Source organism: Cebus imitator, unplaced genomic scaffold, assembly GCF_001604975.1.
Source record: "Cebus imitator isolate Cc_AM_T3 unplaced genomic scaffold, Cebus_imitator-1.0 Scaffold206, whole genome shotgun sequence".
Lineage (NCBI taxonomy): Eukaryota > Metazoa > Chordata > Mammalia > Primates > Cebidae > Cebus > Cebus imitator.
In genome coordinates, this window is record NW_016107521.1 from 2,718,384 (window position 1) to 2,740,963 (window position 22,580).

The 22,580-nt window shown below is 42.5% G+C and overlaps 1 protein-coding gene across 5 annotated transcripts in view; it reads left to right on the top strand.

Moving 5' to 3' along the window:
• DENND1A (DENN domain containing 1A) overlaps positions 1-22,580 on the top strand; it is a 545,115-nt gene that overhangs the window by 311,778 nt on the left and 210,757 nt on the right. For all 5 annotated transcript variants that reach the window (XM_037745641.1, XM_017548402.2, XM_017548407.2 and 2 more), the window contains one exon: positions 13,564-13,609. In XM_037745641.1, the coding sequence (XP_037601569.1) occupies positions 13,564-13,609 (46 nt within the window). The remainder of the gene's footprint in view (positions 1-13,563; positions 13,610-22,580) is intronic.

Here is a 22,580-nt window from a genome sequence, read left to right on the forward strand (position 1 = left end):
TTTTTTTGTTTTTTTTGTCTTTTTAATTTAACTTGAGTTATTGTATGGTTGTTTTCATTTGCAGCTGTGGCATAAGAATGAAAAGAAAAGAAACAAAAGCAGATGGCAGAGAAAACGAAAGGAGTAAGACATTTCCAGCCCTTATGAATATTTAAAAACATGTGCTGCTGGTTCCTCTCTACTTTAGATCTGTGCCATTCCCTTGACTTTGAAAGTGAAAACGAGAATGTTTCCTACCTTAGCTGATGGTGGCCTTGACCTTGGCCAGTGACAGGAAAGCTTTCCTATTTCTGGGACAAAAGGATTAAATTGCTAATGAGAATCAGCATTCCCTTTCATAATAGTCACCATCCATTGAGTACTGTGTATGTGACAAGCTCTTGATAAACATTATTGCAGATCTTCAAAATCAAGCTGCAAGGTAAATATTATTAGCTCCATTGTATATATTAGGAAATTGACGCTCAGAGAGGTTTAGTGACTTACCTACTCTCACACAGCCAAGAAATAGGAGAGCCTGCACTTCAAATCCATGACCATCTGATATTAAAGCTCTCCTTACTAATATCCTCCACAAAGTGTTAGAGAATAAATTGTACCCATCACCAAGATTTTGTGAAAAAATTCCTCATTCTTCTTGATGACTTGCTAATTGTAGACGTATGTTGTCATTCATTAATTATTCATTTATTCAGCAAATATTTATAGAGCACTTATTATGTACCAGGCGCTATGCTAATTAAATTTTGCTAATAAAAGGTCCCAGTAGAAGCCATATGGTATTTCCCATGTAAATTTCTTTTCCCCCTTCCTCCTTCAGAAGTAGTCTTAAATAGGGACCGCAAATCAATTCCCAACTTGAATTGTATATTTGGTTTATTCTAGGCACTTATTAACACACATTTGTGATAAAATATTTTCAAAGCAGATCAAGACAAGTTCATGCTTTTCCCCAAAAGAAGTCAGGTCAAAAACAAAGTTAGTAGCTAGCTCCTGATGCTTTTTGAGGGCATGATTGAACCGAGAAGTCAAATAGGATATATACAGTGAAGGTTTGGATTTTGCATTTGACTTCGCAAAATGCCTTGTATTTCTTGGCATTTCCAGATGACTCTGGAAGCCGTTCTTCCTCTCAGAATGGAGATGCCCAGATTCTCTCTGAGAGATGCTAGTTTCAGTCCCTTTGTGTGCTGTATGTAGGGTTCTGAATCAACCCCCTCGTGCTACATCACATATTCCATGTGGGATTTTCAGCAAAAGGTGCACAGTCCATATAGGTGATGGAGCGGCAGTCTGGGCACAGCCCTGAAGTGGCATCCGGTTAATCAGATCTGCACCCATTCCAATCACTACCTTCATCAATGCCACGAAGTTTTGCATAGGAAATAGGTCAATGCTAGATTAAGTGGAGTTGTTGATATTCTTGATGGCAGAGATGAATATCAAATGGAAGTGTGGTGCAGCAGAAACAAGGAAGCCTAGCCCTCACCTGCCTTCCCCATTTACTAGATTTGAGGTCACTGAGCCAACGTTTTCAGTTGGAAGTGAATAATGATTACTACTGACACAAAGTAGGTGCTCCATAAATAGTAAATACTATATGTTATTCATAGCTGATAGTCAATATATATTAACGTATCTGTGGGTGCTAAGAATTTCACCTGAGACCAGGCATGGTGGCTCACACCTGTAATCCCAGGACTTTGGGAGGCTGAGGGGTGGATCACTTGAGGCCAGGAGTTCAAGACCAGCTTGGGCAGCATAGCGAAACCCCATCTCTACTAAAAGTAGAAAAAATTAGCTAGGCATGGTGGTACATGTCTGTAATCCCAGCTTCTCGGGAGACTGAGGCAGGAGAATTGCTTGAACCTGGGAGGTGGTGGTTGCAGTGAGCCATGTCACTGCACACCAGCCTGGGTAATAGAGCAAGACCCTGTTTTGGAAAAAAAGAATTTCAACTGAATTTTTTTCCATCATCTAAATACATAGACTTAACAGACAGGATGGAAGTGGATTAGATAGAGGATTAGATAGACAGTTGTGGCCAATATTCTCTTATATATGCCAGACTCTGGGCTTTCTTAAAGATTAGGTTCCAATAAGTAAGCAAAAGCTGTGTGTCATTGCCATTTTGCAGCAAGCACTTATGTACTTACTCTGTTCCTGGCAGTGGGTATAGGAAGATAGGTGCTCATAGGTAGTTCTGGATCTGGGGAAACACTGCTTCACCAAAGAACTCAAACATCCCGTTAAGATTGAGAGATCAGAGATTTTTTTTTTTTTAAGCTAAGAAGCAGCAATGTGCCAAGAGTGGAATGGTGCCGCTGTGACAGCTCATCTGGGAGGATCTGGAGGGGCTCAGGACCAGGAATTTAGTTTCAGACAGAAGAGGAAGGGAGGTTGGGCCCTGTGGTGGGACCGATGGTTAGGAAATGCATGCACACACACACGCGCACGCACACACAAATTTGTGTTGGTTTAATGGTCAGAAATCATAGATTGCTAGTTAGGTAATTCCTCAACTGAGATTTGACCAAACTTGACCCTGAGGCTTGAACAGAGAGGCCGAGTGAGATAAAACAGTTCAGGTTTGGAAGTCATAGTCTTGGGGTCCAAATCCTAGGCTCTGGTCCTACTAAAGATGTGATTCACTCAAAGTGCTTAAGCCTCAGTATCTTCATTTGTGAAGCCATTGCCAGGGAGATAGCTAAAAGCATTGCTCTACATGAAGAGCCTGGCACCAAGTAGGCAACTGGAAAAATGTTAGGTGATAACAGATAAGAGCCCTGTATTGAGATGCACCTTCATTTCCTTGAGCAGCACCCACGACCAAATGTGTCAAGAGCCTTGTGGGGAAGCTTTGGACAATTTTTTTTTTTTTTTTTTTTTGAGATGGAGTCTTGCTGTGTCCCCCAGGCTGGAGTGCAGCAGTGTGATCTCAGCTCACTGCAACCTCTGCCTCCTGGGTTCAGACAATTCTCCTGCCTCAGCCCTCCAAGTAGCTGATATTACAGACGTGCACCACCACACCCAGCTAATGTTTTGTATTTTTAGTAGAGAAGGGGTGTCACTGTGTTGATCAGACTGGTCTCAAACTCCTGACCTCAAATGATCTGCCTGCCTTGGCCTCAGAATGTTGGCTACCATACCCAGACTGGACATTTTTGATGTAAACTATTTTCCAAGTGGGAAATGAGGTAGAGAAGAGACTAGGCCCTTTGTATTATCTGTGTTACAGATTCTGTGGGAATCTATATCTATCAGTACTATAAACTCTATAGGGAAACTGTCTTTTCAAGTTCTCTGCTAGATTTTTAAAAATTGAAATATAGTTCACATTACCACAAAACTCACCCTTTTAAAAGTATACAGTTCTGGCCAGAACTGCGGTGGCTCACACCTATAATCCCAGCACTCCTGGGCAGATTGCTTGAGCCCAGGAGTTCAAGACCAGTCCTGGGTAACATGGCAAAACCATGTCTCTTTAAAATAAATAAATACAAAAATTAGCTAGGTGTGATGGTATGTGCCTGTTAGTTCCAGCTCCTTGTGAGGCTGACGTGGGAAAATCACCTGAACCTGGGAAGTCAAGGCTGCAGTGAACTGTGATCATGCCATTGCACTCCAACCTGGTCGACAAGAGAGACCCTGTCTCGAAAATAAATAAATAAATGTATACAGATCAGTCGTTTGTTGTATATTCCAACTATCTAATTCACTATCTAAAGAACTTTTTTAGGCTGAGTGTAGTGGTTCGTGCCTGTAATCCCAGCACTTTGGGAGGCTGAGTCAGGTGGATCACTTGAGATTAAGAGTTCGAGACCAGCCTGGCCAACATACTGAGATCCCCTCCCTACTAAAAATACAAAAATTAGTCGAGCATGGTGGTGTGCACCTATAATCCCAGCTACTTCGGAGGCTGAAGCAGGAGAATCACTTGAACCCAAGAGGCGGAGGTTGCAGTGAGCCGAGATCACACCCCACTGCACTCCAGCCTGGGTGACAGGGAGACTCCGTCTCAAAATAAATAATAATAAAATAAAATAAAAACTTTTTTAACCTTTCACAGTACATATAGCAAAAAGCAAAAGGTCTGTAAAAAGCGGGTAGTCTGTGTAGATGGTTGCCATTCGACCTTTAGCCCTGTCCCCCAGAAGGCACCAGTGCCAGGAGTGCAGCGCGACAGTTCTCATCTGGCCTCAGCAGTGTCACTCCCAGCATTACTAAGACTTGCAGGGTTAAAGAAAGGAAGGTGTCCCTTTAACACAGGAGTGACTCTTCCCGGATTGGGGGAATGGTGCTTGTTGGCTCAGCCACCCACGCTTTGGGGAGCTGTCTGGACCACAGCCTAACCACCTCCTGACTGCTGTATCTGCCTCTGAGCATCTGGACCTGCCCTGTGCTCCCACCTTCCCCAGCCCCCTCCTGCTGCCTGGTGTTGGAAGGGGCAACAGCCTGCCTCCCCTGCCCGAGTTTCAGCTGGCCTCCATGCAACGTGGCTGGCCCTGACTCCTGCTTATGTGCCTGAGCATTGGCCTGGTTTTCCATTTCTCACGACACATTCTGTATGTGAGTGACACATTCCTCACTCCCCGTCCCCCCCCCCCCGATTTGGAGCCTGACTTGAACCCAACACTTAGAAAACTCTGGAAGTTCTAAGTTCTGGGGCACAGTATAGGGGGCTCTGTAGCAACAATACTCTAGATATGTTCCTGGGAGCCATAGATCACCTGTAAGACAGGGGCCACAGACTGAGTAACATCAGAGTTACAGGAAGCTTTAGCAGTATGTCAGGTGACCTCATGGCAGGGCTTCTGGAGATAGTGTGCCTGCCTCTTTCAGGTGCTGGCACCAGGGACAGTATGTGCAGCACCAGCACAGTGATAGGCCCTGTGCGATCTCTCAACAAGTGTGGGCTCATCTTGCCCTTAAACCATGATGGATGGAAAGGCGAGGCTGAAAAGGGAATTGGATGCTGTGCATTTTGGCATGTGGGATGAGTCCTGGAAAAACAGCAAGAGAAAGTCTTCTCCTGTTATTACCAGTTGCACTATTTTTTAATACATTTTTTCCTGTTACTTTCTCTTCATTTATTTCTTCATAAACCTCTTTCTTTCCCTTATTTGTTTTGTACCTTATTCATTCCTGTGTTTCCACTGGCTCTCATGGGCTGCTGGTGGCTCACAACTTGAGACTTCCTTTCCGCAGCTGACTTTAGCTGTTATGGTTCTCATTGAATTCTCCGTGGCAGCAGAGAGCCCTGTCTCCTGACCTTTTCTCTGTGATTAACTTCTCCTGCCTCCGTGGTCTTAGCTGTGGAGCCCTTCCTGATGTTTTCCAAGTCTGTCGCCTTCCGGTAGGCCGCGGAGGCACAAAAGGGCGGCTACCCCAGGCTTTGATGTTGACCTCTCCAGATTTTTGTCCAGGCGTTATCTTTGTAACTCTCGTGTTCATTTCTGTTGGATCCAGTGGCTTGGGGCTCTAGAATGCATCTCCGCTGCCCCTATCCATGTAGGTTACCCCAGGAAGCCACAGAGCCACACTCAGAAGGACATTGTCCTCCCTCTCCCAGTCACTGATCAGGTCCAGTGATACATGTGTCTTGCATTAGCAAACCATCCTCAGTGCCCACTGGACATTGGTGCACACTGAGCTCACCTCTGCTGTGGCGGGGCCCCGTGCTCTCGCTGCCGAAACCACAAATGGAAACTAGGGCATCTCTCTTTTCTCCTAACCCAAAATTGTTCCTGGTCTCCTCATGGATCCTCCTCCTCTCTGCTCATCAATCAGGGAGGGCTCGGTTGGATACCAGGAAAGACAGTAAATACTTTTTCCCCTGGGGGGAAAAAAAAAAAAGAAAACTTGCCTACCTCATGGCAGTCACCCCATACTTTCTTCTTCCCCAGCCAGCCATACTTTCTACTTCTCAGCAGCCGTGACCTTTGTCTAGTCACTTAACCTCTTTGAGCCATGGATTCCTCTGTGAATTATGGAGACCCACCTTTCAAGATTGCTGCAGAGATGAGATGAGGTCATCTCAGGCCCTTGCATTGTGTACCTGATGACACCCTGTGCATCTCCTTGTAGTGGTCTGCGCATGTACAATAATGTCCTTATTTGATCTACTGTTAACTGTGAGCTTCACGTGGGGACCAGATCTATTTTGCTCTCCTCTTGCCCCAGCCCAGGTTGGTGCCTGATATTAGTGATACCTGTTGACTGACTGACTGACTGACTGGTCTGTGGAAAATACTTTTCCCTCCCCAGGAGCCTTTTGAAAATTCAAGCTCCTGAGTGGCTGGTTTATTTTTCTCCTGTGGACACCACAGTACACCTCACAACCTTGTTTCCCTCTTTGGGTTGGTGGCAGAATGTTCAGACCCAAACCTGTGACCATCCCAGCAGGTGTCCCAGCATGAAATGGAAACACTAACCTTGCCACACCTTCCTTTTCTTTCCCCCTTGGCTCCTATTTCTTCTCATACTTTTGTTGCTATGTTGAAAATATTCATATAATTGCCTTAAATCCTGTTTAGAACAGAAAAGAGTATCAGTCAATTCCAGCTAGTAAGGCAAATATAGTTTTATTCTGGCTATGAACCCACTAGCTGTTTTACTTTTTAAACTATAATTATCAAATAACCGTTTTTTGTCAAGTGTAGCATAATGGTTAAGAGAAGTTACTAGCAAGTAAGAGTAGTGTAAGAGACTTGGAAGTAGGAGAATCTGGGCTGGAATCACCATTAACAGGGTGACTATGGGCAAGTTTTGAGAATGCCTTTTTAAGTCTGTAAAATGGCCAGGCACAGTGGCTCACGCCCATAATCCCAGCACTTTGGAAGGCTGAGGCAGGTGGATCACCCAAGGCCAGGAGTTCAAGACCAGTCTGGGCAACATGGTGAAACCCCATCTCTACTGAAAATACAAATATTAGCCAGGCATGGTGGCACACACCTGTAATTGCAGCCACTCAGGAAGTAGAGGCGGGAATATTGCTTGAACCCAGGAGGTGGAGGTTGCAGTGGGCTGAGATCACACCACTGCATTCCAGCCTGGGCGACAGAGCAAGGCTCTGTCTGTCTTAAAAAAAAAAAAAAAAAAATCTATAAAATGGGTGATATAAATTCAATTATTTGAGGATTAAATGAGATAAGGTGACTAGAGCCTCCAGTGCAGCCCTTGGGATGTAGTGTGTGCTCAGTAAGTAGCAGCTTGACTGTCTTTATCTTTCCTGCTCTGCACATGGCACCACAGGAGGCTCTGGGAAACAGTATTCTCTGCTTCTGTGACTGACAATGTAGAATCACCCTTCAAATCAGCACGTGCTTTATGGCAAGTGGGTAACCCAGACAGAAGCCCCTCCCAAGAGGGTGTTAGCCACCACTGGGCAGGCCATCTGAGAGGCGGGCAGCGTGACTTCAGCAGGACTTGAAGGAAAAGTGAAGCTGAGGCCTGTGGGACCACCATGTGACTGGGAGCTCAGAGGCACTTTTGGGACCAGAAGCTTCCTGTGATGGAAAAGGTAGCAGCGGAGGAGGAGCTAGACAGAATGTGGAAGGTCTTAGGTCTTGTCACAGCTCCAGGCTAGGGGAGCAGGTTAGAGAAAACCAACTAACCACCTTCCTCTGCAGGCTGTGGGAATGCTGGTCTCCAGGAACTAAGAAGCTCATTTTATCTCCACATCATGGGCCTGGGTTCTAGTCCTAGTTCTGCCAATTACTAGCTGTGTGACATCAGAGGAATTATTTAGCTTCTCCAATCTTAGTTTTTCCATCTGTGAAATGGTAGTTCTGATAATACCTGCCTTATGCTACTGTGGTGAGAATCTAATGAGAAAATGCTTGTCGAGCCTTAGCCTAGTGCTGGCTCTTGGCAAATTTGCAGTCAGTGATGGCTGCTCTTACTGGATTCCTGTCCAACACTGGCCGTTCCATTAGCCTGAAGAGCATTTATCTTGTCGCTCCTAAGTCCAAAACTATGATCATTCGCCTTCTCCAACAAGATATGTTCTCTGGTGTGTGTTCTTGTTCTTTTTCGCATTCTTTTCTCCTTTAACCTCTCTAACAAAGCCAGGCTCATTATTTCTAGCAGAATTTAAAGCCACAAGACAATCTGTGTTTATACATTTGTGTCTTTTACAAAAAAACAAAAGAAAGAAAGCAAAGTTCACGTAAGACCTCCTTCAGATTTTTTCTTTCTGCCTGTAGGATCTCTTTTGCCTGATTCAGGGTATTTGGTTAAGAAGGTGTTAGGCCTCTGAGAGGTAAGGTGGCACTGTGATATATAGATTGTGATGTGGATACCTATGTGTTTTTGTGAAAAACAGAAAAGCAGTGATCTTTCCGAATCCCTGCGCTGTCCTAAGCTATGTTCCTTCATGATGGCAGAGGCGTTGCCCACCTGGGGGTGGAGGGCCCTCCTACCTCTCCCTTATTTTCCTGTCTCCTCCCCCTTCATCTTGGGAAGCTGTATTTTTTTTTGAGCAGCCAGTATTCTTTATTTCACTGGACTCATTTCTAGTTAGTAGCTGCTCACTTCAGGGGAACATGATTTAAGAGGGCTCTGGTTATCTGGGGGAAAAGAATTAAACAAATTGTGAAAGTGTCATAATAATGAACAAGGACTACTAGATCGGTAATAAGTCTGCAGTTTCCATATTCTTGCTTTTTCCTTGCTGGGAATGATCTCATGCTGTAGGACTTACCTGTCAGAATAGCACTTGGCCTCACAGGCCTGGAACCAGGAGGACTGGTGAATAGTCCTTTTGGTACCCTAGTGCTCTTTTCTTTTCAGCTTAAGTACTGAGTATGTGCTGTGTGACATCTTGCACAGAGCTTGAGCTCTCTGTTTAGCAGCGCTGCATCTGAAGTATGGCTTGACCACTGCCTAGCTGTGTGATCCTGGCAAATTACTTTTATCTTCCTGAGCCTGTTTCCTAACCTGAAAATGCAGATGATAGCACCACCTTGCAGAGTTCCCTTGAGAATTATGTGCATAATGCATAAAAGTGACTGAATTATAGCACCTCAATAAAAGTTCCTTTTCCTCTTAAGAGGATTCAGACTAAAGATATATTCCAGTTAAAGATTATTCTATTGTGTCTGTCTCAACACCAGCAACAGAACCTTTTTCCTTTTCAGGGGAGAAGGAAGAGTCACTTTTACTCTCCTATATGTAACTGATGAAATCAGATAGTGCAATAATTCCCAGAGAACAAAAGCTTCATACAGATCTACCCCATTCTGCTATACCAAGAGGTACAATCACTGTCTGCCATACAGCAGTTGTGACAGGGTTGTCATGACCTGCCTGTGCGTAAATTTGGTTGTAACTCTTAATATTATCACTGCTTTAATTTAATTATGTGCATTGTTGGGTCTGCACATGTTGTTTAATTGCCGTTTAAATGTCTTCAAAATTGCACTATGATTCAGCATTGAAATGTAAAGTCACTGTGAATGCTGAAAGGCGCCAGAGCAGAGAAGCAGAGTATATACATTTGCTGTTAGTGAAGCAGATATTCCCATTTATATTTTCTAGAACAGCAACAAATAAGTTCTTTCTTGGACCTAAACAGGAAGATCACTTCTAGTAGATGGATTTTTGTTTTGTTTTGTAACTGAGGTACCCTTGGAAAAACATGGACGTTTATGCCTCTGAGTTAGAAAAGGATTCAGATGAGTTGGATTCTGAATATGAAGAAGTTTTTTTGGAAATAGCTTACCCAATTTATTTTGCTGTGCTTTATTTTTAATATATGCCCAAGAGTGATAAAACATTTTTAAAAATTTGTCCAAGTGATCAGAAAGTCATGAACCATTGTTTCCTTGATAGTTTTTCCATTCTTGATGGTACATTAGAAAGGAAAGGCACCCTCCCTGAAGAAAGTAAAAAGCAACCCTCCTGAACTAAGTAGAGTATCCAGGTGACAAGAGTCTTCTTGGGAGTCAGAATTCCATGTGTAGAGATGACATGTGCATGTAAGCACCTCCCATTCATCCTGGCATCTTGACCATTCTTGCTAGCAGTTTGGCAGATATTCTAGAGTGGGTATCCTACAGAACCAGGTCTGGAACAAGAAACCATTCTTTGGGTAATAGGAGAATGGGTCCAATGGTGCCAGCCATGCCAGGAGCTCAGAGAGAACCCTACCATGTGCTGCTCCTGTACCGGGTACCTCAGAGGTTGTCTCTAATCTCTACAACAATCCTGAAAGATTCCACTAGGCTAGGTACTGCCTTTTTGGGAAACGTTTGCTAGGATATAACAAAAGATAAGAAACAGTCCTGTCCTTTAATTTTTAGTAATTCAGTGTCTAGGAATTTGTGCACTTGAAGGTGTTCATTTTTATCACAGTGTAACTTTAATAGTGAAAAGTTGGAAGCAGCTTAATGTCTACTCGAGGGATCGCATTTGATAAATTACAGTACATCCATACTTGGTGGAATGTTATAGTCTTTAATAATCACAAAGATTATGGAACAATCTGGGAAATGTTCATGTAGCCAATGAGAAAATAATACAATGTATGCACTTTATAATTTCAAAGATAGAAAGCTGTTTATTTGAGCCAGTAGTATTAGAAAGGAATCCAAAAGAAAAAGTAATTGTGTTAGGATAACATAATCATGGGTAGGTGTTTTTCTCCCCAGATATTTATTTTAAAAATAAAAAGACAAAGAAGAGGTTTCCAAGAAACTGAGTGAATAGCTACAATCATTTATTGAGGTATATCGAGAATAGGAATTGATTTGAGAGCATCCTAGAATTACCCAATTGCACAAGTACCACATTGAGATGTTCAGGAAATTCTGGATTTCATCTTCTTCCCTCTCACCACTTTGAATTCATAATTATGTATTTGCAGAGCAAACATGCAGTAGATTCAGGGGAGTATCTGAGGCTTTCTAAGTAAATGATGACAGTGTAAAAGGTATTTGTCCAAATTTGCATTCATACAAAACATGGAACTGCTATGATTTTAGAATAAATGTGTTTTAAATATTTTCTAAATACAGAGCTGTTGCAGTTCTAACAATACTTGGCTAAGAAAACTACATTTCTACAATAGGCCATAATTACTCTTTGGAAAATTATTGGGCTTTAAAAAATTCCTATCTAAAGATACTTGAAGAATGAGTTCCATTTTGCACTTTCTTACATCTTCAGTCTCTTCTGTGAGGCCCCTTTTTCCTTTCAGGGTATCATTGGTTTTTATTGTAGGACAAAAGGGCATGGCATTAAAATCTACATACGTAAGATCCTGTGATTAAGTTATACAGAGGGCTTTTGCTATATATACTTATTTTCAGCCATTTGAATGTCTTTTTCTGTATATTAACTCATTTGTTGGAATTTCAGTTCTACAGTTCTGGCTAAAACTCATGATCATTGGTCAATTGCATGATTAAATGTAGGAGATGGGAGAGGTGATAAGATTTACTTAAATATTATGGATTTGAGCTTTCTCCCTTCTATGTGTTAGGCTGTGCTTCTGGTCACATTAATAAGTGGCCGTTTTTCTGGAATTTGTACTCTTCCTGCTTCCTTTCATTACATTAGGCAAGGTTCCACTAGATGAGACATTTGCAGTCTTAAGACTTCCTGCCAGGGTTCAGACTTTGTATTTTTGACATTGAAGCTGTCATGTTCCTGAAGCTACTTAATTAGAAACACATTCATTTCAGTGTACACTGGAAAAAGCTTGGACAGCAGAGCCAGGCACACTGGGAAGTTTGAGCATTTGTGTAGCTGGCAGCTAAACTAATGGTTTACAGTTTAAGGGGGAAAAAAATCACAGGGCATTTCCTTGCCCCTAGAAGCGAAGAGAAGCTGACTGCGCACAGCAGATACCTTTTAAAAAAAAAAAAAAAAAAGGAGAAAAGAAGAGGAAGAAAGAAAAGACAACTCCACTTTCACTGCAGTTGTGTGTATAGTTCTTTCTTAAGCTATTATCAAATACAAAAATCTTCTAGAATAGTTAGCAAACTGAGCTGCTAATATTCAAGTCTGTTTTACATGTTCCCAAGAGATATTATATTACTGCTGAGATCTGTGGTAAGCAGGACATTTTATATTCTGGGGGAAGGAAGGATTTTTGCCCGAATTTTATTTGTTGAATGGTAATGAAGGAATTGTGCCCTTTCTTATTTTTAAATGTTTGAGCAATTTAAAAATGTACATGTGATGTTTAGAAACCTTCCTTGCCTATCCATTGCTTTCAGGATAAAGCCTGAACTCCTTAGTATACAGTTGAAAGCAAATCTCTCCTATCTCATTACCCACCACTCCAGCCTTGTCCCCAAAGAGTCTTCCTTGTCCAACTGCCTCTACTCTACCAGCTTCCCCAGAAGAAAAGTGTCTGGTCACCCCAGTCTGAGTCAGATATCTTTTCTCTAGGTTCACAAAATACCATCTGCACATTTCATAGGATATATCCCCTACTGGAGAGACAGATGGAAAAGTTGCCAGTCACACCCTTCCTTGCTATTCTTTGACCTCCCTCCCCTAACCCAAAGGAAAACATTACATGGGAAGTGAGCTTGGGGATTTCATATCACTAAGTCAGTGTGGCACAAGAGAAGGAATGTATACTTCGGAGTCAGATCCCAGGTCTACCACTGACTTTGTTCTGTAGTATTTGGTAAGTGATGTAACCTCTTTAGGCCTAGTCCCTTCTCTGTAAAATGGGTATTGTATCTACCTTGCGTGGTGGAAGAATTTAAAGTTCCTCATATAACGTCTAGCACATTTTTTATTGGTAGGTAACATTAATGATAACATGTATACACACACACACACACTTTCTCTCTCTCTCTCTCTCTCTCTCACCCCTAAAACCAAGACAGGACCAGTGTATCCAAAATGCCCAGGTTTTAAACCCACTGGAGTTGAGTTATTATGCTTTTGCTCAGTCACTGACTTAGGGAACCCGTGGCTCTGTGAATGAAGCAGTTGGCAGAGGCTTTCTGAATTATAGTGTCATGGGATGGCATGTGTACAACTGGGAGGAGATGCTTGCTGGCAGCTTTCCAAGTACTTTGTCCAATCAGAATGGACAGTTAGATCACATCTTGATGACAGCGGAAGCAGCAAATAGAAAATACTCTTCTTTGAAACATTATGCCCTTCATTCAACCTTAACTGCATTTTCTGTTGTAATCATGGCAATAATCGTTCCCATTTGTATTAGAACTCTGCTGATCACTTAACATATATTTTCTTTGATTCTAATAACAACATGCTGGCTCAAATCCAGGATTCCATTTTAAAGATAAGGCAACTGAGGCTGTGCGGTTGCAGAGCTGCTCTTTGGGGGCTAATCCCAAGGTTGGTGCTCTTCCTGCTACCCATGCTGTCTCCAATGCTGCCCACGTTTCGAAATTCTTCTGAAGTTTCTAGGCTTGGGAACAAAATGTCATATTAGGATTTTTGTTGTGAAAGGAAATGTAACTATGCGTACGTTTATTAAAACAGTTTTTCTCCAAATAGTGAACCATCTGTAATTTTCTGTCAGAAGCAACAGACATTAAAGCAGCTGTGTGTCTCTGTTTCTCTTCACAGTGCTCCCATGCCCTACCTCATAGGAATCCATTTAAGTTTAATGGAGGTAAGTTGGCTTCTTTCCTCCCCAGTTGGCTCTACCTGGGGCTTTGTTTCATTGTGTGGCGGTGGAGAGACCAGTCTCAGGAATCACAGCTCTGCACATGGGGGCATGCTGACGCAGCACCTCTCAGGTGCACAGAGCTGGGCATTTAGCTTGGACACTTTTTACTGGGCTCTGTGTCCAGGGTTTTCCCACTTTGCCCAGAGACTGTGGATTTTCATGGGTTGAGGGAGTAAGAGTCAAGGAGGCAGGAGGAAAGGGTTCTTTAAGGGTTTGAATGAGGGAAGGAAAATGATTTGCATTTCAAAATGTTTATTCTAATCACTATAGCAATATTGCATTCTTCACGGCAGTAAATGTGATATAAAATGTATATAGAATCATGAGGAAGGAAATTAAAATTATCCGTGATACCATTATTCCAGATTGAACCATTGTTAGCATCTTACTAGTCTTTATTCCCTAAATATTTGTTTTGTATAAATATGCAAAATTGATATGCTTTATAATTTTATGACTTTAATTTTAATTTCCATGGCTTGGGAATTTCTACATGTTTTTTTCTACTCTCAGTAATAATTTTTAATTTACTACCTATCATTCCCACTATTTGGATATACCACAACTTAACCATTTTCCTACTGTTGGACGCTGAGGTTGTTTATAATTTTTCACTATTATAAATAGCATTTCAGTGAACATCTTTATGCATAAGGCTTTATCTGCATTTTGCCTCATTTCCTTAGCGTAGAACCCCTAAAGTAGAAATGCTTGGTCAAAGCTATCCATCGGATGCCAGATTGCTTTCTGTATGGCTGTACCAATTAGATAGCACTTCTTTAAAGGACTTTTCTGTGCTTTTGTAAGTGTCATTAGTTTGCAGACAAGTACCCCTAAGCCCTTTCCTCCTCAGGAGAGAGCTTTAATTTGTGCTAGAGCAAAATGAGGCATGGGGAGGGGGCTTGCCTGTGTTGCACAGGAGATAAGCTCTCAGAGGGAAAATCTACAGCCATGTCCGTCTGCGGTGGTGCTTTGCATGTCTTGAAGGAAGTGCTACTTCTCTTCTTCTGTTCCCTTCATTTCACGTCGACGAGGACCACCTGCTTCACTAACTGTTGCACACTGTGCTATTGTGCTTACGAAAATGAAAGAAGTTGGTTATCGAAAAACCTGTTTGTTTGACATTGAGAATCTTGATCAAAATAGACCACAGAAATCTGCTCAAATTTCTAATTTGACAGGCCGGCCATGTGGCTCCTACATTCTGTTAACAGTTCCTCCTTGTCATCACCCAGCCCTAAGCACATACAGTACACAGTTTATGGACTATCTGGGATGATGTATTTAGATCAGATTGAAGAGATTTCTTCTGTGTTTTACCTTTGTTTGTCAAGTTTGGGGGGGGTCTATTCAAAGCTTCCGTATGAAAAATTGAAATTCAAAGTGAATGCTTTCCAATGAACTGTTAGTGCCAATTGCTGTAGAGTTTGAAACACTAATATAACGACTATTTGGTCTATCAGAGTCCACAGTTCCCTCCCGCCTGCCTCTCCTCCTGCCTTCCAGACTGCTCCAGCACAGGCTTTTTCAGACTCCTTTTTATGTCCCAACGCCTCAGCATTCTCCAAGTTTCTAGTTGTGTCTTTCTTTTCTTTACTACATGCCCTCTAGTCACCTTCTTTAAGGCCTTTTGCTTCTGCTACCTGGTCAGTGTCAATGACTCAGCTGGGATTGCAGCGCTGGTCTGCCTCTCTCTGAACTTCAGGTCCAAAGTTTGAAGTGCCAATTGGATTTCACCTGGATGTACTGCAGATGTCTCCCCCAAACAATTTATTACACACACACACACACTCTCTCTCTCTCTCTCTCTCTCTCTCTCTCTCTATCTATCTGTCTCTAAGCCACTCTACTCCCCTTCCTGTGTTCCTGGTCCCTGTGAATGGTACCAGTGCCTTCAACAACAACAAAGAGGGACACACTGATCATGGGTGACATGGCTGAATGCTATTCTTCCTTGTTCTCTCTAAATACAAAGCTCTGAAATGTCTCTCTCCCTGTTCTTTCCTTACTGCCTTCATTGACACTTTGCTTTCTTGGATTCTTGCAAAAGCCTTATTCATTTGATAAACAACGTGAGGGCCTCTTATGTTCCAAGCATTTTGCTAGGTCCTGGAGGTATGAAGAATAGAAAGCTCAGTGCATAGTCATAATGTTGCATGGGTTGCCCTCCAGCTGGTCACTGGATAACCATGGGCCACATAACGCTTGGGAAGGAGCCTTCCAGCCTCCCCTACACGTCCCTGGGTTCTGCGCAGTCTTTCCACTGCTGTCAAGCCTTCTGCTCGATCACTGTCCCATGTTAGCCCATGCTCTTGCTAATCTCTAAACATATCCACATTCCCACCCCTCTGCATGCATCAGCCCTGCCCTTCTCCACCATTCCAAGAAGCCCTCCTGTTTTGTTGTCTCCTCTCACTTATAGTGTCTCTTGCTCTGAATAATAGCTGTTTGCTTCCTTGTCCCTCTCCATCATCCCCAGGAGCATGAGTTCTTTGGGAACAAGGACTGTGCATCATTCATTCACTGTGGCGTCCTCTGCACCTAGCTGGATGCCACACAGGTGGTATTCTCTGAGCACATGCTTTCTGAAAAGAAGTGCTGAGTGAATGCTTGGAAAGCTGTGATCTGGAGCACGTTTAGAAGCCCACTAATAGGCATCACTGTTTTCAGGCAACCCAATGCCATAATTTTACTTATAGGTGCGGGAAGTAAATTTTTTACTTTTTATATAATTGTAAGTAATTTTAAATAAGGCCTTTTGTAGTAAAACATGCAGTGTAAAATATGCATACATTTTGCAGCTGAAACTTGAGACAGAGTTTTGCACTTACATGAATGGGTGCAGGTCTCTTCTGCTGAGCCTTTGAAGGGCGTTAAGGGAGAAGGCTCAGGAAGCACTGGCCAAGATAGATCTTAGCCCCATTGATTGACAGGGGAGGATTTTGCTGTGCTGAACTCCTGTGTAGTCAACACAAAAATAAAAACAAAAATGGGAGTTTCCCCACTCTTGAAACCAGCCAAGACACTTTCTGAACAAAGAAGTGTTTCCTGGGTGTGTAGGGCAGCCGTGAACTACCAAATTTTAGAATTCAGTCTCCTGACCTTCTCTCTTGAATTTCAGCTGAGATTCCCAGTGCCCTAGTTGTGCTTTCTGATTGGGTTTATCTAGTTCAGTTGTACCCTTCAGGTGTAAGGGATGCTTCGCTTTCAGTTTCCTGCAGGAACCTCCAGCTCAGACCTGGGGCCAAAGGAAAGCTCTTTAAGGAAGGTACTCAGGAAGGTCTATCTCTTCTTGCTACACTAGTTTTCTTACTGGCAATTCAGCAAAAGGCTTATTTTTGACTGTCTTGTTATTTTTTTCTTGAAAGCTATAGGCACCTTATTATGCCTTTGCATATGTGCCAGAATTTTTTAAACTTCAAATGAATGTGGCAGATGTTCATAAAAGTTTAGAAAAAGCTACCATAGGAAGACTTTTTAACCATTTTTATGACACTCAAATTTGTTGCACAAAAAGAAATATAAATTACAAACTTGCATTCTTATTTTTAAAAAGGTTATTTTGGGGAAAGACCTAATTCTGGTTCACGCTCTTGCAGGATGCCATAAGGTAACCTAGTCACCTTACAGAGTCCACCTTCCTCCCAAAGTGACAAGTGTATACCTGATCACCATTCTTCTCTCTCCTTCTGCCTGTTTATAGTCTCCCTCTCATGTAAGCAATCTGAGGCTAGTGGCATGTTAGCAGAATAGCCAAGGGTATTGGCATAGACCTAGTTTCTTCTTGGAGAGAATGATCGTGTTAGCTGGCAGCTAGGAAATCCCAAAACACGGCCAGATTCCACAGTGACTGTCCTTTCATTCAAGCGATCTCAATTTAGCTCAAGAGACATTTATGCAGCCCCTCTTCTGTGCCATCTCTGGTAGCAGGTGCCAGGTCATGTCTGGTTGATGGTGCTTCTCCTGTTTGATAATTAAAGACCTTCCTCCCCAAACCTCACAAACAATGCTTTGTGTACAGACCTCAGAGTGACATGAGGGATGTATCCAGAAGGTAATTTCTATCATTCTCCGTGGTCGGATGGTCAGGAATGAGAAGGGAAAGGTGACATCAGTGACATTTCCAGACAGAGGCTAGGGTGGCTTATAAATGAAGCTCCACCCATGCACAGGGGCAGTGAAGTAGACAGAATGTGGCACCCCTACTTCCTGCTCACGTGATCATGGGTAAGGTAAGTGACCTTTGAGTCTCTGTTTTTTCACCTGTAAACTGAGGATAATGGCTGTGTGTCCCTTATGGGATCATTGGAGGATCCAGGGAGATAATGCCTATCAGCTGCCCAGCATAGTACCTGCACATAAAGAGCTCAACAAAGGTCAGCAATCCTTGCTGGTTTTACTTCTTCGGTGGCCTTCAAGCCATTTCCATTGTTAAGCTGATGGCTTTGAAACTGTGTTTTAGGAGCTCTTGGGTTCCCAGGATCATCATCCTTATATCCTAGGAAAAGACAGTTTCAACACAGTTGGTTTGTGCCTGCCTCATTTTCTCCTGGTCTGCAATGCAGAGGCATGTACCAGGCTTGGGAGTGACACTTCTGTAGAATTTGACAAATGTACTTCCACACCCCTACTTGACCACTTCCCTGCTGTGCTAACTCCAGCCATGATACTTCGCCTTTCTGTATCTTACTTCCTCCCTCTCTGAGAGCGGAGTCCTGTATATGGACAGCATATCCCAGTGTCTGGCATTTGGTAGGGACACAGTATACATTCCTTTCCACAACAGAGTTCTGAGAGCCTTCTGTGAACCCAGGCACTGTGTTTATACTAGGAACTCTGTATAAAAATGGTGAATGTGATATAATCTCCACCTTCACAGGGTTTTGTCTAGACCAGATGCAGAAAAATATAATGCAATTGTCGTGAATTTGGGATGCTGTAAGCTCTGGGAGGAGAGACGCTGACACTAGCCTTGAGAATAATGCTTCTCAGGGAAGAGAATGCCCACACTGAAACCTAGCAGATAAATATAAGAATTAGGTAAACCAAGAAATAGCAGCATCTGCAAAGACTTAGGTCTAGGCAAAGGGGGCTTTCCAGGAGGTATGAGTAGTTCAGCCTCTGATAGGAGCATGAGCTGAGGTAGGCAGGCCGGGGCCAGCCCATCCACGGCTTTGGAAGCTGCAGTAAAGAGTCTGAACTTTATAGGGCAATGGAGAGCCATTGAAGGGTGTAAATAGAGGAGGGACATGGTCAGGCATTCTCCTTCTGGGCCACTAGAAAAACACAGTCCTTCCATATAAAATGCTTGGAAACCACTTAACCACGTTAATAAAGTAAATTGATATTTGCAAAGATCAAGGTAATTCTTAAGGAAATTGCACACTGAAAACATGAACATAAAATTCAGATGGGTCAGTATCCCAAATTCAAGCTTCTAAATGGTTCCTTTGCTACCAAACTGTGACGGAGGTGTTGGGAGTGATGGCTTTCTTCAAAGTTTTAAGCACCACTTTTACTAGATTGTGTCTTTTCTTCTCTGTTTTCAAGTACATTTTATGAATTAGCTTTTCTTTCTACACCTCAGTTTAAGGGTATGAATTTATTTTATATACTAAGTGGTGGTTCAAGGCAGTAGGAGCAGGGGCAGTGAGACCCAGGGGCCAGCTGGCAGGCCCCCAACTGCTTCTCCCCTCCAGTGGAATTTCAAGAGGCGTGTGATGGGCACATGGGGAGCTCCTGGAATTCTGCTTCTTTAACCATCATTTGTCTAGGAAGGCTCAGCCATGGGTCCCTCGAAGCCTAGTTTTGCAAATATACAAGTGCTTAAAACAGCACTGAGCTGCCATTCGGAGGAAAGTATCCAGGTGCCAAATCAAAGTGCATCTTGGTCTCTGGGATCCAGAGGCCACATTTGCCTGTGTCTACAGTGATGTTCCTGATTTAACTATGGAGCTTTTATACAAAATAATAGGATTTACTTATTTACAGGCAAGGGGAAAGTAATGGGTTTTTTTTTTCCTTTGCATTTCAAAGAACTGGAATTTCTGTCAATTGAGTTGGCACTATTTTAACTGGTTTTTTCTTTTCATTTTTCCCCTGGCATAGAAAATCTTTCATGCTTTGTTCCTTTCTCTCTCTCTCTTTTTTTTTGATATTTATTTTTAAACAGAATAAAAAAGAGTGTTTCTTGTTTACCGTTATGCCATTTTGCTTCTTTGCAGGACTCCACATGTAGACAGAAGTAAGATGTAGTTCACATTTGTTAGTGCTGCAATTGATGCAAAAATTCTGAGCCATAGTTACATCCAGGTATAAATGGTGACTTGTATATGTGTCATCACAGGAATAGACATGTTCCATGTGACATTTGTTAGTGCCAAGTGATCATATTCTTGCTTTATTAAAAAACAGCCTGGGCAACACCATGAGACCTCATCTCTACATAAAATTAAAAAAAAAAAAAATTATCCAGGTATGGTGACATGCAGCTATAGCCCAGCTACTTAGAAGGCTGAGGCGAGAGGATGACTCAAGCCACGCCCAGGAGTTTGAGGCTGCAGGGAGCCATAATTGCACCATTACACTCCAGCCTGGGTGACAGAGAAAGACCCTGTCTCAAAATAACATGAAATAAAAGGTGATATTTGCATGAAAAATCTCACCTGGTAGTTTCATTCATAGGTTCATGGCAAGAAAGGGAAAAGTTTGGAGGAGACTTTAACATCTTTTGAGTACTTGCCAACCACTGTGCTGAGGACTTGACCTGTTTTCATGTTTGAGCATTCCTCAGACTGTCTGTGAAGGAGGAGATATCCAGACTTGCAGATGGGGAAGCTGAGGCTCTGAGAGGTAAAATACAGTCAGCCCTCTGCATCCACAGTTTCCATGTGCACAGATTCAGCCAACCACAGATCAAAAATATTTGGGAAAAATATATATATAAAAGAATATAAATTAAAAAGCCAATACAGTATTGGCTCTTGTATAATATTTGTATAATTGTTGTATAATAGTGGTTATATACAGTATCACAACTATTTAACATTTACATTGTATTAGGTATTATAAGTTATCTAGAGACAATTTAAAGTGTACAGGAGTATGTGCATTGGTTATATGCAAACATTATACCATTTTATATCAGAGACTTGAGCATCTGCAGATGTTGGTATCCATAGGCACACTGGAACCAATCCCCCACAGATACTGAGGAGTGACTATAATTTGTACTCAGGCCTTCAGCTATAAGGGATTTATCAGCCCCCAGAGCCTCTGCTCTGTGTACCCTCTCATCCGGCCATGTAGATTATGCCTGCGCCATCCCACACCTGGGCAGAGTTCCCCACCTGTCCTGGGCTTTTCCTTCTCAGTGCTGTGCACTGGGGATTGTGGTGAGAAGGGGAAAGGAGGGCTTGCAGCTGGCGGCCCCATACTCCTCCAGAGGCAAGTTCTGAGCATACTTGTGACTGGGACCTGGTTACCTGGCCTGGGCAAGTCTCCACTCTTTTATCTGTAAAATTAAATTGATACTATCCATATCAAAGAGTTTTGAGAATTAACTGATATAGCTTATTCATTTAAATCAAACGTGAAGAGCTTTTTAAAACTACTGTGACAAACATTCATCTTTCTTGTTAGTAGTATAAAAATAAGAGGCATCGTTTAAATCAGTGAAACCCTGGATGAAGATTGCTTTATTTTGTAAAGAAAAAGGTAATTGAACAGTAGCTTGGCCCTGAAATTTCCTTAGCATGCTGTGTGTTCTCACGTACAGTCATCACGTATAAGCCTCGTTCCATCCAGAAGGATGTAGCAAATGTAGCAGGCTCTGCTCACCTTAGGCCTTGAGGAAGGCCCTGGGTTGAGTGGATGGATTTCCCTTAGAAGCTGTCTCCTCTTCACAGTAAGCATTTGCTTTTAAAATGAGCATGAATCTCAAATGCCACTTATTCTAATGTTGGACTTAGTTAATATGAAACAATTTAAAGCTTCAGTAGTAATTTATGTAATGAAAGGGAATAAGTACTTCTGGCTGAGTTAAGTATCTCTTGTACTCAGTACATTTTCAATCTAATTTGTCATGATGGAAACATTCTCATGTAAGATGGAATAGCTCTCTGTGTTACAGATGAGAAAAACTCAGTAATGAGGAGTAGAATCCCAGTAGAAAATGTGAAACCATCATTGATGCTTTCGTTTTTGTATTTTCCTATCATCATTTATGTCATTATATCTAGGTTGCATTTACCAATGTAAACACTGGCTTCAGAGAAAACTTAAAGTTTATTAGTTGTTACCAAGAGAAGCTTTAATGAGTCAAATTCTTGCCAGATTGAGGTAAGGAGCAGTGGGCAGCGAGCATTGGGGCTGTGTAACAGTCCTGGGCACAGGAGTCTGGACCTGGGTTCATATTCTAGTTTCACCACTACTAGGTCACTTCAAACAAGCTCCGTGTGTGTGTGTGTGTGTGTGTGTGTGTGTGTGTGAGAGAGAGAGAGAGAGAGAGAGAGAGAGAGAGAGAAAGACAGATTCTCACTTTGTCACCCAGGCTGGAGTGCAGTGGTGCAATCTCAGCTCACTGCATCCTCTGCCTCCTGGCACCATTGTGCCCAACCTAAACAAACTCCTTTGTTTAAATCAGAAATCAGTTTCTCAGGTGAAAAGGGTATGGTTGGCCGGACACAGTGCCTCACTCCTGTAATGCCAGCACTTTGGGAGGCCGAGTCGGGTGGATCACCTGAGGTCAGGAGTTTGAGACCAGCCTGGCCAACATGGTGAAACCCTGTCTCTACTAAAAATACAAAAATTAGTCGGGCATGGTGGCATGCACCTATAATCCCAGCTACTCTGGAGGCTGAGGCACGAGAATCACTTGAACCTGGGAGGCGGAGGTTGCAGTGAGCTGAGATCA